Raw genomic sequence first — 24,712 nt, 5'->3', positions numbered from 1 at the left:
AATTCTCCATCATCTGCAGGCCAAACCCACTCAACTCAAGAGTTATTCCCAGACCTTCCCGGAGAGTTCAACATTAGGGTCCAGGGTTCTGACGGGAATTTGCCAGACCAGAAGCAGTGTGCGAATATCATGAATGTTTCCTGCTACTTCCTCAGGACGTCTGACTAATCAGGTAAGGAGCCCAAGGGTCTCTGAGTTGCCCCAAGTAAAATGGCAACCTCTTCTTCTTAGTCTGCTCTCCACAACCAAGACGAGAGGCACAGCCTGGTGGCTGAGGCAGCCCACCAACAGACTTCCCCCAAAAGCAATCCAGTCACAGACCATGGCTTTTCCTGCAGCCCAAGTGTCCAAGGAGGCGTGCAAATGCCCTTATCTACCCATAGTCCTTAGGGGCTTTGGGAAATCAGGTGGGTTGACTAAATAGTTTAAGGACCTGGCACTCAGTGGTGGGTGAACATTTTCTGGGCTCTGTCTTTAGGGCTGTCATCAGAGATCCCAATACTTCCGTGTCACCCTGGAGTTAGAACCAGCTGGGGCACACACATCCACAACATATGTGGCTGTACTCCCTGGTTCAGGAAGTCAGCATGTGGTGGAGGGTTTGGAGGAAATGTGGCAAAGGTTTATCAGCCCGTGCTGAGGGCAGGCCTCGCGTGGCACGGGCTCTTCTGTCTGCCGTGCCCAGTCCCTGAAATCCCAGCCTGCACTGGGTTCCTTGGGTTCAGAGCACCGCTTCCCCATTCTCCTCTGGCTTGAAAGTACAACCATCCTATCGAGAGAATGGCAATCAAAAAAGTGCTCCCTCTGTCATCACTTAGCGTGATATGCTTCACACACTGACCTTTATCTATTTTATTCAGCTGAGACCAGAACACAGAGGGAAAGGTGACTCTGGCAGAAGAGGATGACTTAATGCTGAGAGAGAGCACAGATTGATGCCCTGGATTCCGGCCCTGGCTCTGCCACTCAGCATCTCCCGACCTTGGGCAATTACTTCCGTCTCGGAGTCTGTTCCTCACTGGTGATAATGCCTACCTAGCTTTGTAATACCTACTGCAAGGGGACTGAGAGGATAAAATTAAATAAAAGGGGGTATGTGAAGGTTCTCTATATGCTGAAAAGCACTGTACAAGGGCGAGTGATTCATTATGAGGTTACAGATGGGCTGGAACAATGAGGGAAGGCGGTGGGAGGGCATCGGCTTAAGGAGAAAGACAGAGAAATGGGCAGGCAAAGGGCACTGACCTGGCTTACAGTTTAACATTGTCTCGGGTCATCGTGCCCCAGATAAGGACTTGAAACTCAAGTTACAAGGGTGAGTCTGGGTGAAGGACTGTAACTCTGCAGGCTTTCCCAAGCCTCCAGGGCTGGGGGGAGGGGCAGCGTGGCAGCAGAGTGGAGACCCAGGATGCAGAGTCAGGCTGCCCAGACTTAATTCTGTGTCTTGTGCTGGCTGGCTCAGTGGGATGACCTTGAGTAAATTACTTCACCTCTTGGTGTCTTAGTGTCCTCCCTTGTGAAATGAGTATGGTATTAGTCCTGCCTCTGGGGGCGATTCTGAGGATGATATAGCAAAAGGAACATAAAATCTATGGTTTTTAGGAAAGTGCCTGGCATGCAGAACGGTCTCAGTAAGTATTCAGACAACTTAGCATTGGCACAGGCACGCAGGAAGTCAAAAGGATTCCACTTTGAAGGTCTGGGGCAGAGGGCAGGGGTTCCTGGGAGTATGAATCTTAACTGCTGGCAGAAGTAGGGGCCAAAGTAGAAAGTACCGCTTCTTTTGCCAATGAGGAACCTCAGAGAGTTCTATTACGCAGGGGCTGGAAGGAGTGCTTGCCTAGCAGGGTGTTGGGGGCAGCCCGATGCAGATGCCCCGAGCTGCACACCCACCTGGGACCTCTCTTGGTGATACCAGCAAGCCCAGTCAGTGGTATCCCAGTTCCCCAACTCACTTGGGACTCCGCTCACTGAATCCATCATCCATCTGAGACACCTACTCACACGCAGATGAATTAAAAGTTCAGAGTAAGAAGTCACTTAGGTCATTACTGTTTACCCCAGAACTATCTCTTTTGGTAGGTTTTTCTTTTTTTCTTTTTTAAACTATGTCTCTCAGAGTTAGTTGAATTATTTATTCTGAGATAATTATGGGAGTTAGAATATTTCTGTTTTCACAAATGTTATTCTAGTGGAAAAGGCTACCTCAATACACAGGACTGTCATGTCTGAAGGGGCCAACACTAACTACTCCACTCATTTTATCTCATTTATGAACAAGATCCACCAATCTAGTTGTGATGTTTGAGATTTAATTTTGTCAAGTGTGCATGAGTTTTTTAAATGCCATGCTCCCCGCCACCCCCCCCCCCCCCCAGGTTCAATGATGGCAGCTCCATGGGGTTCTAGTTAATATCACTAAGGGACACCAGGAAGAGCTGCCACAATAAGGGGAAACCATGACTGGCAGACAGGTATTAAAACATCCAAATGCAACAGCAGCATTGCATCCAAAAGTAAACAGAATTGCCATGCAAAGAAGTCACCCAAAAGAAACCCAGGAATTAGCTACAACTCTAAGTTTATGAAATTGGCCATAAAGCAGATCTCTCTCCTCCTTTCTTTACCCCTTTAACTCCACTCTCCCACAGTAACCCCTCTACCTTCAATATTCCTCTAGGGGATTTAAACTAATAAATCATTACAACAAATTAAAATAAAAATAGCAATAATAACAACAGGAAACCATCATCTACGTAAATAAGGGGCAATTCAGTTCCCTCTACAGCTTGGTTTCATTTATGTACAAAAAAAGAAAGACCGCTACAATGATACTTTTTAAATCTAGATGTTAAAAAGTTGAAATTCCTCACAATGTAGGTGTGACATTTCAACAATACAGACATTCTTTCCAGCTTGTTTGTTTCAATTCACTCATCATTTTCCAAATCGGAAATCTTATTCTTTTATCTTTGGGGGAGAATTTTATAAGATGCTGCAAATGCACACTACTAACAAAAAAGAGAGACAGATTGGTTGTGATTTAAACTGTCGTAATTACACTTCAAAGGTTAACTACTCATTCCAATAAACCCAAGCTCCTGCCCCCCTTTGACATTATTGCTTCATCGGACAAGTGGCTTAGGCAGCAGTGTAGCTCTCAATGATCCACTTAGCACAGAAGATCCTTAAAGCCTCATTTGAACTGAGACTTGAGACAGTTTACAGGAAGAACGAATCATCCCTCAGAGACGCGAAGGATGTGAAGTGCCTTAATTGCCAGATGTTTGTTTGAGATGGATGCAAATCAAGTTTTGACTAACTCCGCTGGGCCAGAGCCATGGTCCTTTTGGGGGCAGAGGCTTATACTAAGAGGAAGTTATAAAATCAAGTTTATATAAAATAGTATAAGCTCAAAATTAAAGCTATGCCACACCGTGAGAAGATTTCACTGTCACATACTAGCCAGTTCCCATCTTTGTACTAGCATTTCAAATACTAAGCCTCCTCCCCCCGCCCCCCCCCCCCGCCCCAAATTCTGGACACCAGATCCTTCATCCCATAACCTGCTGAGCATTGCCCTGCTAAGGTGCAGCCCCAATTCTCTCTCTGCCAGAACTCAACCCATTTTCTACTTGAAATCCTATTCTTTCCCTACGGAAAAATGAAGTCCACATGATTAACTCTGGAATAAACAGGGTGGAGTTAGCTTTTTTACCTTCAGTGCTGGGCTTTTTCATTTCGTCCACCCTGATTAGTTTCTTTCTCACTCTGCGAGTGGAGTTTACCAGCTTGTGTAACCTCTTAAACTTCACCGACTCCTCGGTCTCATCATCCGATTGTTCTCTTGACTGGCAAAGAAACAAAAGAAAAGTTAATCAGATCATTGCTCCGGAGCTTTGCTCCTGCAGCTGGGGCAGCCCGGCCTCACCGCCGGCGTGCACTCTGGCAGTGCTGCAGCGGAACCTGGGGCACCACCAAATCTGCCCAACAGGTTCCAGAAGCTCCACCTACCATCTTAAGGTCTCGGGAGTGGAGAAGCAGGTCCTAGGCAGCAGGACACACACCCTTGCCCTTGACCGGCATGTGGTGCATTTTGTCTCAACTACTTCCCGGTCCCCAGTCAGGAGAACTCCGCAGGACTCTCCCTCCAAGGCTGGCCCTGTAATTCCAGTTTCCCTGCTGTGGTTTGGGCCAGGCTCTCATCTGTCTGGCCCATCAGGACTTGCTGTTGAAACGTGGTCACCAACTACTTCTCCAAACCAAAATTCTGTTGACTTGTTCCAGTCCTCCCCGAAAATCAAAACCAGCAGGGCAGGAAAAAGGGAAGAGATGCAAAAAGCCGCCTTCTGTGTCACCCGTGAGGACCTCCTGCCACATCTCAGCCATCCCTCCGGCCTCTCCCAGCTCCTTCCAAGAGCTCAGCAGGCCCGCATGAGGACAGCCCCTGCATTCCTCCGCGAGGGACAAGGGAAAAAGCTGACCTTTTCAGCCATACGCTGCAGTCCATATTCCCCAGCATCCCATTCCGTTTTGCAGCGATTCAAGTATGCTCAGCCCAGCTGTTTTCCCTCAAGTATCCAACATTACAGAGAGGAAAAAAAATCTCTCTCCGCAGCAGTGACCCAGGCAAAAAACAATCCTTTCCTTGTGATCAAAATGAGGGTTTCGCTTCCAAGTCAGTTCCAACATTCATTACGCAGCTTCCTCTGCTTTATCTGTTCAAAATGTAAAAAAACGCAAAGACGTCTCCAACGAAATGGGCTGCCGCAGGGCCGGCCCGGCTTCCCGGGAGCGCAGAGCCCGCGGCGCAGGCGCGGCACACCCTGGGCAGCTGGTGCGACTCCAGCTCAGACTGCACGTCCTGGCAACAGCTCTCTCTCCATTTCCTCAAACCCACTTCCCTGAAGGAGCAGGGAGAGGAGTGCCTCCACGGCAAACCCGCACACAAGCCACACCTCTGAGCACGAGTTCAGTCTGCAGACTTCCCCCCAAGAAATGCCCTTATTAATCATGACTTTATGGATGATAAAATAGGTCACCAAGAGTGGGCACAGAACAATTCAAGAGGAAACGGGGTAGAGACGATATGAATTTCTTAGGTGTAAAAATGGTGCATGTCGTGAGTCTGCACATATTTCTGCAGCACTGCGGCTCTATGGAGGGATAACTACAACCCAGCTCCTGGCCTCCTCCCTGGGGCTCCCAGCCTGTACTTTCTCCCTGCACGACTATAGGCAAATCACTCACCACTAAAGAATAATGATTACAACACATAAGTGACAAGTCATGGGACAGGGGTATTTCTCGGGCTTCCCGTCTGTGAAGAGTATCAATATCCAGGGTCCATTTCTCTAAAATTCCTAGAGAAAATGTTGCACACACATCTCAAAATTAAGGTTAACTACTGGTTACCTGGTGATCAAGAATAGAAATATGCCCTAGCCAGTTTGGCTCAGAGGATAGAGCGTGGGACTCCAGACTGAAGCGTCCCGGGTTCAATTCTGGTCAAAGGTATGTACCTCAGTTGCAGGTTCCTCCCCGGCCGGGGGCCCTGGTCATGCAGGGGCAACCAATCAATGTGTTTCTCTCACATCTGTCTTTCCCTCTCTCTTCTACTCTCTCTAAAAGATCAATGGAAAAATATCCTCGGGTGAGGATTAACAATAAATAAATAAATAAATAAGCAAGCAAACATTAAAAAAAAAAAAGAATATGCACTCCCAGGTATTGGGGGGAGGAGGCTATATTGCATGCTGGTAATTAGGCTTACTGCATTTGGCCTAAAACTCAAAATGTAAGACAATTACAAGGAAATAAATATAGCTCCTACTCTATAATGATATTGTCTGGTTTGAATTTCATTTTTACTTGACTGAATTGTTATGTACAATGAAACGGTTGCAGTGGTCAACCGGAGGAATGAGAACTTGGTCAACCCTCTTTCTGGGTAATTGGCACCTGAACAAAACCACAATGCGTGGAATTACACATAAACATGTAAAAACATTCTGCCTTCTTGATGTATCTCAAAAGCCAGGCAAGTTTAATAGAAGAATAATCAACACCAGATCATAGAAAGTCTCTGTACATAACAATGAACAAACCTAAAATAGGTATGTATGTCTATAACCCTCAAATTAAAAAATTCTGAAAATGAAATAAGCATCTTGTTTATAATCAAGATATAGGAAGCTACATTAGAGGATAAAAATCACTGATGTATTATATATACCTCACACGTAGCTTGGGGTTGCTGGTGAGTGGTAGTGGAGATGGTGTGTGTGTGTGTGTGTGTGTGTGTGTGTGAGAGAGAGAGAGAGAGAGGGAGGATAGGGGAAGTAAAAAGAGAAATGGAATACAGAAAGAACACAAAAACCTTCAGTCCACAAAGACACAAATCTTAAAGAGGAAACAAGCCATCAGAGGGAACTTTGCTGGGAGAAATAAAAAAAAAAAAAAAAGTGAAACCAGGACAACAGATTTCAAGGCAAAGACACTCCCCCGCCTCCTCCAGTCCTAATTTCCTCTGCCCAGAGTCACTGTGGTGAAAAATAACAGATTCCAGGTACTTATTCAATTGCTTTCACATGGCCCATCTACTTTTAAGAAACAGAAGCTCTTTAGAACTTTGAAGTAATGGTTACTTTTCTTTAAAAAAATGAATATTTTGGAAGTGTTTGCCTCTGACAAAACACAAATCACAGCAACCAATAACTTTCTTTTTTTTTAAAATACATTTTTATTGATTTCAGAGAGGAAGGGAAAGGGAGAGAGAGACAGAAACATCGATGATCAGAGAGAATCAGTGATTGGCTGCCTCCTGCACGCCCCCCATGGGGATCCAACCTGCAACCTGGGCATGTGCCCTTACTAGAATCAAACCCGAGGCCCTTCTGTCCGCAGGCTGATGCTCTATCCACCGAGCCAAACCGCCCAGGACACCGATAACTCTCTTTGCATTGCCATGTTTTTAATACTAGACAAGATAGATGCAACACAATTTGTATGAAGTAAAATGTGAAATAAAACCATACACACACACACACACACACACACACACAAATCTATATATATTTCTTTTTGTAAATAGAAAAATCTCTTTTAAGTAGCCTAGAAGTTACTGGAGTTGAACAAGGTATCTGAACAATGTTTTTTATTGAGGTGTTGACTTCTCACTTCCTCCAGAGTCCAGAGGAAAAACAATTGTGAAATATTTGCCTTTAAAAAGTTCTCTCCAGCTGTTTTAACATAAAGACTGTAAAAGGCATGCATTTCTTTTAAACTTAAAAGTTCTTTTAAGCTTAAATTCCTCATTTCATGTCTCTCCTTTTAAATAAGCAATGTGTCACTTCCCAAATGCTGGAAATAACATATTGTGTCTTTTTATTCAGAAAATATACCCAGATATGGGGGGGTGAGAATTTACAATTTTTTAAAAAATATATTTTTATTAATTCCAGAGAGTGAGGGAGAGGAAGAGAGAGAAATAGACATGAGAGAGAATCATTGATGGGCTGCCCACTGTGTGCCCCCCACTGGGGATCGAGCCTGGCAACTGGGGCATGTGCCCCTGACCGGAATTGAACCTGGGACTCTTCAGTCTGCAGGCTGACGCTCTATCCACTGACCCAAACTGGCTAGGGCTACAATATTTTTTTTTTTAATTAAGAAATCTCCCCACCGGGAGGAACTTAGTAGAAGATGAAGGAAATCTGCACTGTATATGAATGATTGATTCCAAAATAAATTCAGAACTATTATAAGACAAGTTTTAAATAAACTACAGTGAAAAAATGTATATATTTTATATACATTCAAACCCGAGATGGTCTCTCCTCCCCTTCTCTGTCCTGCCCCAGGACAGAGTACTAAAATACTCAATCATCTGCATAAACCCCCCCAACCTCTAAACCTTTAGTAGAAAACGGCAATTAATTTATCCTACACCAAAGGATGTGGAAAAGTGGATTTACAATATTATAAATACAAGCATTTGATTTCCAGTCTCTGTATTGCAGATTTTTCCAACAGAAAGCCCATAGGGCTCAACGTTTAATTACTTTGGCTAATGCTATATGTAGTAATTCTGCGGTGGATGCTTAAGTGTTTCATTTCTGGTTTCCATGGCAACATTACATCAGCTTGCAGACAGCTGGCTCCACAGTTTTAAACCATAACAAAGTGACCAAGCCAAAGCACAAAACTATAGCTGCTTTAAAGAGATAGTACACCATTGCCTGCCAGGGTGCTGAATGAGGAACGTAGGGGGCCCTTTGGCTCGCAAAGGTGGGTGGAGCCTCCTTCCCGCTCAGCTTCTTTTGGAACATGTGCGTCCTTGACACATCTGCAATGTTCTAATAGGAAAGACACGGAGCCAGCGTGGAGGACTTTTTATAACACAGCTACATTAAAAATGAGCGGGGAAAAAAGGAACACAATTCACAGCATTTGTTGATACAAACGTTTGTGTACTGGCGCAAACTCCTAGTGTCCCCTCGCTGTTCGATTTAAGCCCGTCCCTGCAGGTCGGTAAACAGATATTTCACTGAACCCTGTAACGACAACTCTTGCGACTCTGACGAGACAAACAAATGCTTCCCAAAAGCTGCATGGCACAGTGGTGCAGGCACGGGCGTTAACGGACTGTCACACAGGTTACAGCGAACTTGCAAGGAGCAACCAGAACCCTCTGGGGAGATAGATAGCCTGAGACCACAGTGAGCACGGGATTCCCACCGCGCCTTCTGAAGAAACACACGCAGCTTGCTCCTCCAGCTCCAAACACCCCTTGCAGAGTCTCAATTAACAGCCACACTAAGGCGACCTCTCTCCCCCCGGGGCTAGCACATACCACTCTAAGATACGTAGGCATTTCTGAAAAGCCTTCCGCAACTGGAAATGTATTTGCCTGTGAAATGCACACAACCGGGTCTGGTTAACCCAGCGCGTGAGCAGGCACAGGCGCTCCAGCTTCCGAGGTCCGCTTTCTCAATGGCGTTAACCTTCCAGGCTAAGAGAAGGAAGCCGATCGGTTGCAGCTTTAGGCAAAGCAACTGCGAGGCTATCTGAAGGCGTCCTCCCACTGAAAGCCTCCACAACAGACAACTGAGTTCCCACCGCTGGGCACGCGATCCCTCGCATGCTCACTGAGTTCCCAAAATCATATTCACTTTTCTCCTGCAAAAGAGATGCCTCATTATGGGGTGCGCAGGCTAGGAGAGAATGCTCAGAGTTAGAAGGCAGGGAAGTAAACAAGGGGAGAAGAACAAATCTAGAGGACTTAGAAGCGAAAAAAGCATCATAGCAGGAATAATCCAAGAGCAATCCAGGGCTTTGCCTTGAAATGACAGAAAGCGCATTTTTCCCTTCTGCATGAACCATGCCCAGCGAACTTACCGGCTTCGGCATTTAGCAGGCTGAAAGGGTAATTCTGAGCACGTCCGGCACCCCCACCCCTCCCCACTGTGAGAACGTCTTCACTCTCCTTCCGTCAACTCTGATCTCCAAGTGAGGATTAGGCAGCTCTGGGACATGCTCCTTTGGAGTTACATGATCAGACAGGCTCCACCGGCACAGTTTAGGATCCGAAAGGGGAAAAATGTGAGGACACTGGATTCAATTAGCTGCTTTCTGCTTGCGGAGTGCCCAGTTCCTCGCTAACTGCATAACTTGTAAGAAAGGCATAAGTCATCGGCTCTAAGCAAATCTTCTATTCACCACAAGGAAAAAAGGGAGTGTTGTACGTGGCAAACAATCCCCGTTTTCACTGACGAAGGCTCCCTGACCTCCCGCTGGCCTCCAGTTCCTTAATTACTGTCTATGGAATTCCAGAGACAGAAAAAAAGAACGCGAGAAGCTGAGCAAATCCGGACAAGGACCAACCCGTCCGAGCGACGGGACTTAGAAAAGATCTCTGTCGCAGATACTCCTTTGAACAGCCCGAGAGGAGTAGTCTCGATCGAAAATAGACACCGTCCAATGGCTATTTCTGAAATGGCTGAATTAAAACTGATGATTTTGGTTTTCTCCTAGAGTTGCCACTTTCTCACTCCTTTTCCTATTTTAACCACGGGTGTCCATGTAGGGCGCTCTCCCCTCCAGGGTCACTTCTAAAACTGTCTCACCAAATTGTCTCAACAATCCTCTCAGAGCAGCCGGGTTCTCTTGTTTTCTAGAAACGGGAGCAATAGGATCATTGGATTTTCTCAGGCGGGCTGGGGAGCAAGGAGTACATGCTGTCAATTAAGCAGAACGCCATCTAAGCAAACAGGACTGAGGACCCCTATGAAGTTTCCATGTCATGGGCTGCCGGGCGTGCCTGCATTTTCAGGGGTAAAGTCGTTCACTCGGGAAAGCCATACATTCCCACCGCACAGTATGCGCTGCTCACTCCCAGGGGCCTCTCGCACTGTGTGGGTCTTTCCTTAGGTATTATGTAAAGTTCCCTCTCTTGGAAGGACATTACACAACACAAATACCCATGAGGAGATCCCAGGCTGTGCCACTGACCGCCAGAGCTCACCCCCTTTTCCTGAGCACCTGTCCCGCTCATTCCTTGGGGCCCCTGTGGCATCTCTCACTCTTCAGCAAGAACCCCCCAATTTTCTGCCCCAGAAATGTTTCCTCCTACCCTTATGGGATTTCCTATTACTTCTCCCCACAAGGGCTCGCCACACCTTCCCTATTCTGCCTAGTTCCCCATTTCACCAGTCCGTTCACCGACACCGCTCTGGTTTCACGTACGCCACCTTCCCACTGCCCCGTGAGGGCCCACAAGTGCCGCAAAGTGTGGCAGGTGCTTTCTCGACGTGTTCTTCCAACACCCGTCTACACCAAATGCTCCCAATTCCCAGGCACCGTGCCAAGTATTTAGACGTACGATCGCATTTCACAGACGGTAAATGGTGGAGGCAGAATCCAAGACTTCACGGGTTTGCTCCTACACCTCCCGCCTCTACGTGGGCTTTCTTCACCCCGGCCTGACAACCACACTGCACGCAACATCATGCTTCAGATTCCTTAAAACGGTCAGCAGAAGCCCTTGGTTGAATGTGCTACTTGAAGAAAACTAAGAAAATGTGGATGCCCCCATGAGAGTTGGGGTAAAGGGAAGATGGAAGCCCAGAGTCTTTGGAGCCGGAACAACCTGGGCTTAATTTCCAAGTTCTCCAGCCAATCACATCACTTCTTTGGGTCTTGGTATCCCTCTACGTCAATGTAGTCAAATAACAGTTATCTTAGTATGTTGTTTGAAAACGTGTCTAGGTATGATCGACAACTAGAACTCAGTAAGTGCTTGGTATCTGTTACCGATTAGAACTCAAACAAGACCAGTTTCAATGCTTACAAACCGCTCTTTAGGTGCTGTGCAAATAGCAAAGGCAAAGAAAACATGTGAAAGCTAGTGATATGGCCAACATTGGAGGTTGGGTCTGAACAGCAGATTCTGAGCAGACTTAGGAACACTAGAGTCCGGCCCCTGATGCCACTGGTGAACAGCACGTGCCTTGGACGTGTTTCGTAACTTCTCTCCTTTTTCAAGGAGATAGGCAGAGATAAACGTCCTACATTCCTGAGAAGATGAAAGATGACCCTGAAGGTAAGTACCGGAGCCTGGTAGGTAGCGAAGCCTCTATCAGTGTGAGATCTACAGGAAGCTGGGCAGTAACTGAGCCAGGCTCTGTGAGGAGGGTGGAGGGAAGAACCCCTAGAGGCCAACTCCTCTCATACACCCCTTTTTAACCACCACATGGGCACCCAACACAGGCGTGTCTTTCAGAAGACAGGAGGGTCCACAGGGACAGGGAGCATGTCTGTCCCCGCTCCTGGCATTTACAGTGACCGTGAAGGACTCCCCACGTGGGCCCTCACTGCATATGTGCGTCATCAATGTGGAATGAGGAGGTTTAAACTCTCCGGTCCCGTAGCTCCCAGCCCTTGCTCTGCATCAGAATAAACTGTGGGATATTTGAAGGACTAGGCTTGGCCAGACCACCCTGGAAAGCTTCTTGGTGGAGGGAAGGTGGATACAGCAGGGACAAATTTCATGAGGACGGGGTATGGCTGATCTTGTTAATTGGATGACGGACTTGAACGTACCCAGCACACAGTAGGTGTGCAAATTTGCTGAGGACAGATTTAACTCCTACTGTTCATTGTCCATTAGTTCCTCAGGACAAAGTCCAAAGGACTTACCATGAAACAGGACCTTGCATGGCCAGAGCCCTACCCTTTTTCCCAGGAACTCTACTATGCAAATGCTATGTGGAAAGGGCCTTTCCTTGCCCCTGGTTCTTATCCTCTGACCATCTCAAATACCTACGCTCTCACATGCCTGTGTACCTTTGCACTTGCACGTTCCCATTTTGGAAATATCTCTGACCACCCCACCCACCTCCCTAGCTTCTACTCATCCTTTAAGATTCAGTCCCACGTGCCACCTCCTCTGGAAAGCCCTCCTGGCCTTCCTCCTCATTTTCCTTAGACTGTGTGGTTGTACAACAATCTACAACAGCATTAACATAGGACTTAGCACAAAATATACTTAGCCCTCCACTAAACTTCATGAGGACAATGAGCAGTGTCATATTCATTTCTATATCTGTATTTTAGTAATATTTGTTTATATTTCATTGCACATGATAGGTATGTAATTATAGGCAATTTGGAAAATGCAGAAACACAAAACAGAGAATAAGAAATCACTTATCCCCTTGCTCAAATAGAAAAAGTACTAATATTTTAGGTTTATGTCCACCCACTTGTTTTATACACACACACACACACACACACACACACACACACGCACGCACACACACAATACACTCTTGTTTTTCTATACTTTGTTTTGCAAAAAAACAATGACCTCACGTTCTTAAGCTGCTCCACTTCCCAAGGTCACTATCAGGGTCTCCAAGGCCTCCCTCACATAAAAACACAGTGTAAATAGAAATAAACTGCTTATAATTGTGACCTTCTGGGCCAGTGTGACTCGAAGGGTTTTCTTTAGAGAAACCCTGAAGCTCTCAATAAATACTGTTCAAACTGTTTTATAACCTGCATTTTAAAATTTTGAACATTTTCCTATGTCAACAAATATTCAACAATAAAATACATTAATAATTCAATAGTATACCATAATTTATTCAAACAATACCCACACGATTGGATATTTGCATGTTTCCAATCTATACTAATAATAGCCTAGGGCCGTCATGACCTAAAAGACCAGACAGACGACCGGTCACCAGGAAGTGCATGGAGCACCTCTTGGTACCTCCCCCGCAGCCCACAGGCTCCTATCACAGCAAGGCTGGCGGCAGGCGGGCAGGCGGGCAGGGTGGCAGGGGGGTGGGCGGGGTGAGGCAAGCGCGGCGAGGTTGTTAGCCTCCAGCCCGGGGCCGGTCCGGAGGCCTAATGACCTCACCACTGCCGTGGCGGCTGCGAATCAGGCCCAGAGAAAGGCCCGGAGAGAGAGGCAGGGCCTGATCCGCAGCCACCATGGCTGCTGGTGAGGCCTAGAGAGAGAGAGAGAGAGAGGAAAGGCCTGATCAGCAGATGCCGTGGAGGCTATGGATCAGGCCTGGAGATAGGCTTGGAGAGAAAGGCAGCTGTCAGCAGGGCCATTCTGGATTTCCCAGAAGAGCCAATGGCTGCCTAGGAAGCAGAGTTTTTGATGCTGACTGGCATAGAAACTGACCAATCAGAACCAAATCTGGGTGAACTGAGAGGAGCCAATGGCTGCCTAGGAGGCGGAGCTTTTGACACTGACTGGCATAGAAATCAACCAATCAGAACCTAATCTGGGTGAATTTCGAAGGCAGAACCTTAGGTGGGGGCTGAGGAGGGGTTTTAAGGGCAACAGCTGTTTGGTGTAAGGTGTAAGAAAGCGGTTCAATTTTTTAATAACCAGTTTGGCAGTATAGCGCATATGGCTGGCTATCAGCCCAGATATAGGGATTATGTACTTTTGTCTGCCAAGAGCATCTCCTCCTGCTGAAAAAGGGCCCCCCCTCCGCATTTAAGCAATCCTATCCTACATAATCTATCTATACTAATAAAAGGGTGATATGCTAATTAGACTGGGTCGACCAGTCATCTTCCAGACATCCAACTTCCAACCAGACAAAGCCATAGTGGTGCAGGCCAAGGCAGAGGCAGTTAGGAGTGATCAGGCTGGCAAGGGAGGGCAGTTGGGGGTGAGATCAGGCTGGCAGGGGGTTAGGGGCAATCAGGCCAGCAGGGGAGGGCAATTGGGGGGCAACCAGGCCAGCAGGGGAGGGCAATTAGGGGCAATCAGGCAGGCAGGGATGAGCAGTTAGGGGTGATCAAACTGGCAGGGGAGAGCAGTTGGGGGCAATTAGGAAGGCAGGCAGAGGTGGTTAGGGGAAATCAGGCAGGCAGGCAGAGGCAGTTAGGGGCGATCAGGTAGAGGGGTTAGGGGCAATCAGGCAGGCAGAGTGGTTAGGGGTGATCAGGCAGGCAGGCAGGTGAGCAGTTAGGAGCCAGTGGTCCCAGATTGTGAGAGGGATGTCCGACTGCCAGTTTAAACCAGCAGTCGGACATCCTCCAAGGGGTCCCCGATTGGAGAGGGTGCAGGCTGGGCTGAAGGAACCGGGCCTCTAGTTGTTCAATATTATAAACAATGCTCTGATGAACAATATACTGTTAATTTTCTAAGACATCTAACATCCTTTTTATAGAATAGATGGTTAGATTATAGTATTGATGGGTAAGTGAATGGTTATTATCTTTAGGTCTTTTTAAAAAAATATTTTTTCATTGATTTCAGAGAGGGAGAGAGATATAGGAACATCAATGATGAGAGAGAATCATTGATTGGCTGCCTCCTGCACAACCCCCCATTGGGGATGAGCCTGCAACCGGGGCATGTGCTATGATAGGGAATCAAACTATGACGTCCTGGTTCATAGGTCGACACTCAAATTGATACACATTAACAATTTGCTCAGAAAAAGCATTGTATTATTTTTTTAAATCTCAGAGTAGTATAAAAAGAGTGACCATTTCCCCACACAATTGCAAACACTGAAAATTACAGTATTCTTTTCCACTTAGGTAAGTAAAAATAGTATCTGTCTGTGCTAATATTTCCTAATTGAAATAATTGAATGAATACAGTAAATCAAGAATGAGGTTTAGAAATATGTGTAAGTTAGCTTTACATGAACTACAAAGTTTTTATTCTAGAAAGAGAGCCCAAGAGAAATTCAGAAATATGATTCATATAAGTCAACTGTGATAAATGCATGAGAGGAACAAAGAGATATGGGGATTGGGAACGTGGAAGAGTTCACCTTTGGCTGGGAAATGCAGATGCTTCGGTGAGGGGAAGGGCACTTGCCATGGGTTGGGGGCCTGCCCTTGTTCCTATATGAGCCGAGTTGTCCAGCCTTTAGGTGGCCCTGTGACCCCACTCCTTTCTCCCCCCTGACCTTTGATGCCTATCTATCTGGACAAAGGAGAGTTGGGCAGATGCTGTTGCCTTATAAACAGCATGTGACAGCAATCAACACCAGCTTTAAGCCCTTCTTCTCCAAGCTGGATTTCATAATCTCTCCAACATTCCTAATCCCCTTCCACTAGGCCAAGAAGTGATGCATTCAAAGTCACTCCCTACCTTGGGGGCAGCATCCTGGCTCCGAGGAGGCATGTATGTTCAAGATCAGCCCCTCTGTCACCAGTGGCTGTGGCAGGGGCCTCCCATGCACAGCCATCAGGTTAATGTTATTCTTCGTGTTTATAAAATAATTCGTCTTGCTCTTTAAAGAAGCCAGAATTACTTTAAAAAGTGTTTATGAGTTGTCCAAGTAATAAAATATGAAACACACTGCGGGGATTTTTTTTACTTATTTCACAAAGGATTAAGGGAAGGACTCATCTGTTTAGTGAGAAATATTTTGCTCATTAGCTGGTGACATCATTGCCCTCTGAAATTAGATTTTTGTCAGCATATGGAAAGAAAAAAAAAGAGAGAGAGAGAGAGATTCCATTCTTCTCCCAGAGGTGCAGTGTAACACTGAAATAATTTCTCTGGAAGTTTCAAAATTAACTAGTTGTCGCCAGATCTGAAGGAAGAGGAGGAGGAGGAGGGGGCGAAAGAGGAGAAAATTACATGATACTTTTATTTCTAAAAAATATGGGAGAATCTGAGGTAATAATACCATCCCCTAAAGGGGCAAAGGGTTTTCAGCACTTAATTCACTTAAGAAACTGTTTAAGAAACTATAAAACCAAAGGAGCAGCAAATAAAAGCTACCTTCCACAATCACTTCTACTCTATTTCTTAAACTCATGAATTGTTTTTAATCACCCCCAAATAATGTTGTAACTTCCCCCATGAGGAGAAGCAAGATTATATAAGACCTCAGGAGTCCTCTAGGCAAGCAAGTGTAGAGAAACTCAGAATGCAGGTAAGCCCCCGCCCCAATTCTGCAAGTTTTCTTGGGGCAGAGCAAATGTCTTTCCTTCTCCTGAAAGGGGAGTGGGGAGGGGAAGGGAAGTGGAGGAAAGAGAATGGACTTTCTCTTCACTGGGTAAATCTCTGGAAGATTTCTCTGTTTGAGATTATGTCACCCTGTCCATAGGTCAGAGAACCCCGTTGTTCATATAAAGGTGAGTTAAGGTAACAAAGAAGTGTGGGAAGGCAGTCAGCAGCTCTGGAGGCCCCTCTGGTAAGAGGGGGTTTAGTGTTACCTAAAGCAAATCTATTTGTCAGACTCCAGCACAACAGCAAACCCACTCATTCCCAAGGGCATTCGGTTTTCACATAGTCCGTGCCATGGAAAAAGGATGATTCAGAAGGAGATTGCCAAGTAGGGCAATTACATGGGCGTTTGAGGCTCCAGTTGCTGGAGCTGATGGAAGTTTTCATCTCAGGAGCGGTAAGTCTCCTATGGGATTGGGTGGTGTTCACAAAGTCACATTGCTTTTACGCATCGCAGACTGACTGGTTTATGGATCAGGCATGATGGCTTCTTGGGCAGAGCTGCCAAAGAGCCTTGCCTAGGCACACGACGTGTAGGAATATAGAGAACTGATGGAGCCACATGGCAAGGGAGGGAAGGTGCAGACACCAGTTCTTTCCTCCAATCAGAATGAGGTCACCCGATCAGCACAGTCATCTGTTGAAGGTGGAGGCAGGTGAGCCAATGTCCTTTCCTAGAGCCACAATCTATAACCTTAATGGGATTCTCCTTTGGTTTGTAAAGTAAATAATAAGCAAATTTACTTAAACTGAATTGCTTCGGTAAGCAAATTTACTTCAAATTGTCGAAATTTAGTCTGAATCCTTAGGAAAGGAATCAGAGTTAGAGAGGTTGTTTGTGGTTATCTAATGGGCAAAACTATCAGGTCTGTGATGATGTGATGATTGCTGAAAACTGAACCATAGAATATCCTTCACAATCAGCAAAATGAGTAATAGCCCCCCCCCCCCGCCCCGAATTTTATATATATATATATATAAATGAAAATTAGTGAAAGTATTCTACCAAGAGCCACCAAGCAAGGAAAAGAACATAAGGGGATATAATACACTTTAAAACTCCATGATCAAGGTAAGAAACAAATTTCTCAAGACCAGAGGAAAAGGCCCTCACTTTTCTGATAGCCAAATGGGTGGGAATCCTGAGAATTATTTCCTATAACCTCAAATCTGTAAAGAAGCACAAACTGTGTGGCCTTTTTTATATGTTTCAGTGAAAATTACTTCAGGAGAGTAATGAGTGAAAAGGAGGAAAGTCAATAGGGTCAGCCTGATTGAAATAAAAGTCTCTAGAAATTCACCAGGAACTGGAGAAATGAATTAAGGCAGACTGGCTATGCCCCACCCATTCCCCTATCCATAAACTAAGCAGCTTGAATCATAACACAGTACATTTAGCAAAATCTTAGGTGAGAGAAGGCAGAGCGCAGGAACACTGAGGAACACTCTCCACCTCAGTGGGGTTTCCTCCTTCCCTGCCCATTACAAGAGGTTACAGCAGTAACAAACATAAATGGACCACAAAATAAAGCCCTCCAATGTAGCTTGGAAGAAAGAAAAACAACCTATTGTAAGATAACATGGTAAAAGGTCAAAAAGTATTCCTCAGTATATCAGCACAAAATAGAAAATTTGATCCAAGTCACCCAGGCATTAAAGGCATACAACCATTCAAACAAACTAGAGCAATGAGGAAAGGAAAAAAAAAAAGAGAGAGACAACAAAAAAACATACAGACCTTATCTTTTAATCCCATCTCTCTAGCACAAAAAAATATATAACTCAAGGAACAGGAAGACATTCCTAAGAGTTGTTGCACTCTATAAAATCTATATACTAGTATATAAAAGCCTAAGCGACTGTCTGACTGTTCGACCAGTAGCTATGATGTGCACTGACCCCCAGGGGGCAGACACTCAATGCACAGGCATGGAAACATGGAACAGACTGATGAATCTCAGAGGGAAGGGGGAGGGGGGAGGGCAGGAAGAGATTAACCAAAAGATCTTACATGCATACTAAAGGCCTGGTGCACGGATTTGTACACCAGTGGGGTCCCTTGGCCTGGCCTGTGGGGATCGGGCCGAAACCGGCTCTTTGACATCCCCTGAGGGGTCCTGGATTGAGAGAGGGTGCAGGCCAGGCCGAGGGACCCCACCAGTGCACGAATCCGTGCATCAGGCCTCTAGTAATTTAATAAGAAGATAAATTCAATGAAATGAGACCTCAGAGTACAAGATGAAAAACATGAAGATATATTTTAAAACTGCAGTCATAAGAAAATAGAGGGCCAAAAGAACCAATTACAGCCAATTTCAATTAAATTTGTTAGTAAGAATGAACAAAGAAGTCAAAATACTGGTATAGAGAAAAGCCATATTATTTAAATGCATTTTCTTTTATGACACAAGTTTTAAGATTTACCCAGCTCTTTTCTTAGGCCTTTGACCCTGCTGTTCCCTCTACCACAGGGGTGGGGAACATCTGGCCCCCAGGTCCTATAAGGCCCCTGAAATCATTTGGTCTGGCCCTGCCAAGGCATTAGGGTGAGTTAATTAAATGTTTGACCAAATATAGCAGGCTAATTTCTAAGTCGATAATTTTATATGGCCCGATATCCAATGGTCCTTGGCAGAAAAAAGGTTCCCCATCCTTCCTCTACCTGACACACGTTCCTCCCAGGTCTCCTGGTGAACTCTTACTGGGTTTCAGCCACCTTCTCTAGGGAGGCTTCCACCCTCCCCTCCCAGGGGCTTAATGGACTTACTGAGTGTATCTATTTTACTACATACTAGTAGATATATCCCAATTAAGGTCCCACTCACGCTACCCACTTGTATGTCTCTTCTTCTTAAATACAAGCTCCCTGTGTATAGGGACTGGCATGTAGTAGGTACTAAATAAATGCACAATGTATAAGTAAAAGAATATTCAAGATGACATTCTTTCAGCTACACTCTGGATCAAAAGTGCCAGGTAAGAAGTGTCCTGTTAGGAACTAAACAGGCAATGCTGTTAGCATCATACTAGTAATAGTACAGTCAACATTAGGACATCAAAGGGCGTGGTCTGGTACAACAAGGGAAACGAACAGAGAACAGAAGAAGGGGATATTTCTAAAGAAATTATTTTGTGAATAATGTGAATTCTTATTTGGTTGTTAAAATATTGCTTTTCAAAGGAATGGCATTGTCTGATGATTGACTCTAGTGATAGGAGTTTTGCTATAATGGGAAACTGTGCTGACTTCAAATTCAAATGGACCTAAAGGGATGGGCAGCCTGTGACTTCAATATCTTAGCTTAGGTTGGGGAAGCACTCAGTCAGGATCCTACTCACAAAACCCCTAGGGCCTGGGCATCTCTCCAACCCATCCATTAACCCAAGGTTTGCTATTAGAGCAAATGATTTAAGGAGGAATTAACATGTGAAGAATCAATAGCATTAATCAAGTGATCAAAATCCTCTCTTATCGCCAACCTCCCTGAGGTTACTCCCGAGAGCAAAGTAAGAACTGGCATTGAAAATCTACATGCCAAACCTTAACTCAGATTACATTACAATCTACACTTAAGATACAACCAGCTAGCAGGGGAAATGTGGTATATCCTGTTTGCTATTCAGGTACTGGGTTGAACAAATGAAACTGCTGTGTTTATAGTTCAAAAGCTAGTATCTCCGGTTCCTAACATGAGAAACAACAAAACAGACTGTGTCAAACCCTATCTTAAATTTAAATTTTTCAAAAATAGCTACCCTCAGCCCAGCTGGTGTGGTTCAGTGGTTGAGTATTGATCCATGAACCAGGAGGACACGGTTTGATTCCCAGTCAGGGCACATGCCCAGGTTTCAGACTCGATCCCCAGTGTAAGGCATGCAGGAGGCAGCGGATCCATGATTCTCATCATGGATGTTTCTCTCTCTCTCTCTCTCTCTCTCTCTCTCTCTCTCTCTCTCTCTCTCCCTCTCCCTTCCTTTCTCTGAAATCAACAAAAACATACTTTTAAAAAACTGCTACCCTCAGGTCATTTTGTCATTATTTATTTTTATTTGTGTGGCCCTTAATATGTGAAAGAGGGTCTGCAATCAACACCTTCAACTCCCTATAATTGTGCAAACCAGTGGAGGTAACAGAGGTACCTGGTTAGCTTGCCAGGTGCAAAGAGCCAAATTTCCAGTTATTTCTGGGGTTGCTTTGAGAGTGCCTTTCAACATAGCAGGATAGAAGCCCACACCCACACCTTGTTAGCACTATATGGCCCTAGATAACTTCAGTACAATTAACTGCTTATTCTTCCCAAACAGAATTCCTGAGGCCAAACATGCTTACTGAACTTGTACCAGACTAACCCCTAAGCCCGCTTACACAATACTACCTTCTGAAATAGAAAATAAACTGACTACATGACTGGTAAAAGCATAACCAAGTAAACATGCACTATTTGCATTAAGCTTCTAACAACTCCAGCCTCCCTGCTCAGTATAAGCATTGCTACCCCGGTAAGGGTATGCACAAAAATAGCACTTTTACGGGAACTCAAGTGTTTTAAGAATAACAGCTCATGGAAAGGTAGAATATTCCTCACGGAAAGTACTAGAAGCCGACTCCCCTTGATTACTTTGTGCCATTTCATCCTTGCAACACCCATATGGGCTAGATATGCTTGTCCCTGTTTTCCAGTGAGGAAACTGAGGCACAAAGAGATGAAGCAGTTTGCCCACAGATGCAGAGTTAATAGATGGCAGAGCAAGGGTCTGAACCCAACATCTGACTCAAGTCTGTGAGCTTAACCAGCTCCCTCGCCTGCCCACGCTGGCGAACGCCTGGTTTTCCCAAGACCAGAGCCTCCTTCTTGTCTAACTTTTAAAAATATGATGATCTTAAGTACTCACAGCAAACACACGCCTCAAACTTTGGCCCTGGTCCCAGGGCGAAGGCTGGGGATGGGAGGGTGATGTGGGAAATGACAAGTCATCTAAGCAGTGCTTCTCAGTCAGCTGCTAGCCAGCGTGAACACATTAACTTTTCTCAGAGACTTCGCTGTGTATACTGTTCCATGGAATAAAAGAGAATTTTAATACCCCCTTATTTTACTATCACTTTAGTCTCAAAATCACTTTTATTAAAATTGAGAGCAATATTTCCTCCTGTACATTAGTCACATTTAAAAAAAAAATTAACAAAGTATCTATAAATGTCTGAATAATCATCTGAAGGCTTCAAGTATGCATTTAAAGACCAGAATCAATAAAAGTTACTTCTAACACAGTTACCTTTAGGAAAATTTAGGAAAGTGTTGATTAGTTGAGCCCAATGCAACAAAGCATGGCATAAAGAACTGCTGATATCCCAAGGACCCAGGCAAATTATTGCTGGGCCATATTTCTCTTCCTCCTGGTCATGTTACAAGTCAAATGATTAAAGCTCTTTCTCTGTTCAAGAAATAAAGAGCCAGCCCTGGCCGGCGTGGCTCAGTTAGTTGAGTGATGTCCCATGCAACAAGAGGTCACAGGTTTGATTCCTAGCCAGGACACATGTCCGGTTCTTGGGTTTGATCCCCAGGAGGGGGCGTGTAGGAGCATCCAATAAATGTTTCTATCTCTCTTTTCCTATAATCAATAAAAACATATTTTTTAAAATTATTTTGAAAAGAAGAACTAAAGAGCTGAAGAACACATCTAACCATCCTAAGTTTAGTCCTAGATAATATCACCATCACAGCTTCAACAGCAGAACCATTTTCTAGCCCCAATCAAAACTGACCTTGCCAATTAGAATCCTTTAAGCTAAAACCCATAGCGTAAGAATTAAGGGGGGAAATTCTGTAGCACCCTGACCGGTTTTGCTCAGTGCTTAGAGTGTCGGCCTGCAGACAGGTTCGATTCCCGGTCAAGGGCACATGCCTTGGTTGCAAGTTCGATCCCCGGCCCCAATGAAAAATGGTGGCAACCAATCGATGTGTCTCTCTTCCCACCTTTACCCTCCCCTCCACTTTCTCTGGGGGGAAAAAAAAAAATCAATGGGAAAAAATATCCTCGGGTGAGGATTTAAGAAAATTCTCTACCAAAAGAGATATTTTTAAAAAGCCATTAAAGGCACAGTTTATTCAGAAATGTAAGTTATTTTTATGCTTGGAATTTACCCTCTCTTAAATGTTCTTACAAAACACAATAATATAAGAGCCTAAAAGTAGACAGATGGTCATCCATTTTGTGCAGATGCCTTTACTGAACCTATAATGCCAACTCTAATACTGTGGTATATGTGAATTTTCACATAAGTTATCCATTTAGTAACTATTCACTTGAAGTCAGCAAGAATATGAAAATAATGTATTTTTTCAATTGCTGAGAATATCTAAAGGTGGAAGAAAAATTTGTATATTCACCATGTGTTGTCATTCTTATGTTTTATTTTTTTCTAACGTTTTTATTGATTTTAGGGAGACAGGAAGGGAGAGGGAGAGATAGAAACATCGATGAGAGAGAAACCTCAACATTGATCAGCTGCCGCCTGCACACCCCCTGCTGGGCATCTACCCAGCAACCCCAGCATGTGCCTTGACCTGGAATGGAACTGGTGACTTCCTGGTGCATGGTTCAACGCTCAACCACTAAACCATACCAACTGGGCATTTTTAAAAAGTCTTCTTTAGGAATCAGATGTCCCCCAATGGAGAAAGCTAGTGATATTTAGTTTATATTTTATTTTAATATCTTTGAAATATAAAACCAGATACATTTTATTTTATGGACAATGTCTAGAAATTCACCCTAGTAAAAGAAACATATTCCAAATAAACACACGAAGACTAGCCAATCTTTTCAAAATCTGATTGGACCCAGAACATGTAACAAGAACGCCTTGGGCCCTAGCTGGTTTGGCTCAGTGGATAGAGCATCGGCCTGTGGACTGAAGGGTCCCAGGTTTGATCCCGGTCAAGGGTACAGGCCTGGGTTGCGGGCTCAACCCCCAGTAGGGGGATGTGCAGGAGGCAGCCGATCAATGATTCTCTCTCATCACTGATGTTTCTCTCTCTCTCTCCCTTCCTTTCTGAAATCAATTTAAAAAAAGAAAGAAAGAAAGAACACCTTGGATACATGGACGACCTTCAGAGGAACAGAAGGACACGCCGCTCTACTCCGCAAGGGGCACCCCGTGAGCACGAGCTCTGCTCGTCCACATGCTGCACGAAGTGACTGAACTTTTAGCCTTTTCTTTGGCCATATCAGAAATTAAGCCGTTCACTGTAAGAACTATCAAAAAAGTAACTTTGTGGTAGGTGCTCCTGGATTTCAGCCTGTTATCTCTTGGGAAGTTCTAGGTTCGACTAAGGCTATGGCCACCCTTCCTACCGAAACATTGAACCTGACATCTCTGGCTTAAAGACAACGGCAGCTAACAAGGCAGGTGAAATGTCTCCATAAGCCTGAGTAAAATGTCTGCTGGTAAGGCACAAGTTTATGGTTCATAATTTTACAAGGCCCCCAAAAGATTGAACAGTCTTGCGTTATGCCACCCAAAACATCTCAAAATATGGGGATATTTTAGTTGAGACCTTGAAAGTCCTCAATCAAGGAAACACTTAGAATAGTACTTTGTAAAAGGAAGAAATGCCACCTGGTGTTCTGTCTCTCTGTTACCCAAAACTTTAAACACAGTTCAATCCCCTGGCTCCGCGGCATCTCAGGCCACGTTAGTGGCAGAGCTATATTTAGAGCTGGAATGAAAGGCTCTAAAGAGATGCACACACGGATGTACGGTGTCATTATAACACCGCGGTTACGACGTTAGTATAGCATTCTTCTCACAGATCTTTTCCAACTCTGAATTTCCCCAAATGTAAAAGCGATCAGTTATGAAATGATGACTGGCTTTGCAAAATAACTCAGCTACAAAATATTTCACCATGGTTGCTTCATCCTACTAAAGAGCTCCAGACACAGAAACACAATTCCAACTTTTTCTGGAACATATTCTGGATAAAGCAAAACACCGGAACGGGACCAAAACAGATGTTTGCCGTTGGCTTCTAACAGTTTTGGCGCTTTCCTGGCCTTATTGTTACTTTAATTATTTTTCTTTATACATCACATGGTTTAGAAGATAATTTCAATAGCATCATGATCAAATAATTTACCATTTGACATTTTTTTGTGTTTCTTCACTGCAAGCATTTTCATTACTACTTAAGCACCAGG

General features: G+C 44.7%; 1 protein-coding gene across 5 annotated transcripts in view; it reads right to left on the bottom strand.

The window, feature by feature from the left end:
* SASH1 (SAM and SH3 domain containing 1) overlaps positions 1 to 24,712 on the bottom strand; it is a 169,548-nt gene that overhangs the window by 30,173 nt on the left and 114,663 nt on the right. For 2 of the 5 annotated variants that reach the window (XM_079780343.1, XM_079780344.1), the window contains one exon: positions 3,719 to 3,851. In XM_079780343.1, coding sequence (XP_079636469.1) covers positions 3,719 to 3,851 — 133 coding nt within the window. Of the gene's footprint in view, positions 1 to 3,718; positions 3,852 to 4,014; positions 4,428 to 4,484; positions 4,847 to 9,399; positions 9,514 to 24,712 lie in introns of those variants that run through there. The other 3 variants (XM_079780346.1, XM_079780345.1, XM_079780347.1) reach the window with 3 other exon arrangements.

This window comes from Cnephaeus nilssonii (genome assembly GCF_951640355.1).
Source record: "Cnephaeus nilssonii genome assembly, chromosome: 9".
In the NCBI taxonomy this organism is placed as follows: domain Eukaryota; kingdom Metazoa; phylum Chordata; class Mammalia; order Chiroptera; family Vespertilionidae; genus Cnephaeus; species Cnephaeus nilssonii.
The sequence above is the reverse complement of the archived record's forward strand: the minus strand, read 5'-3'. Positions and strand labels throughout refer to the sequence as shown.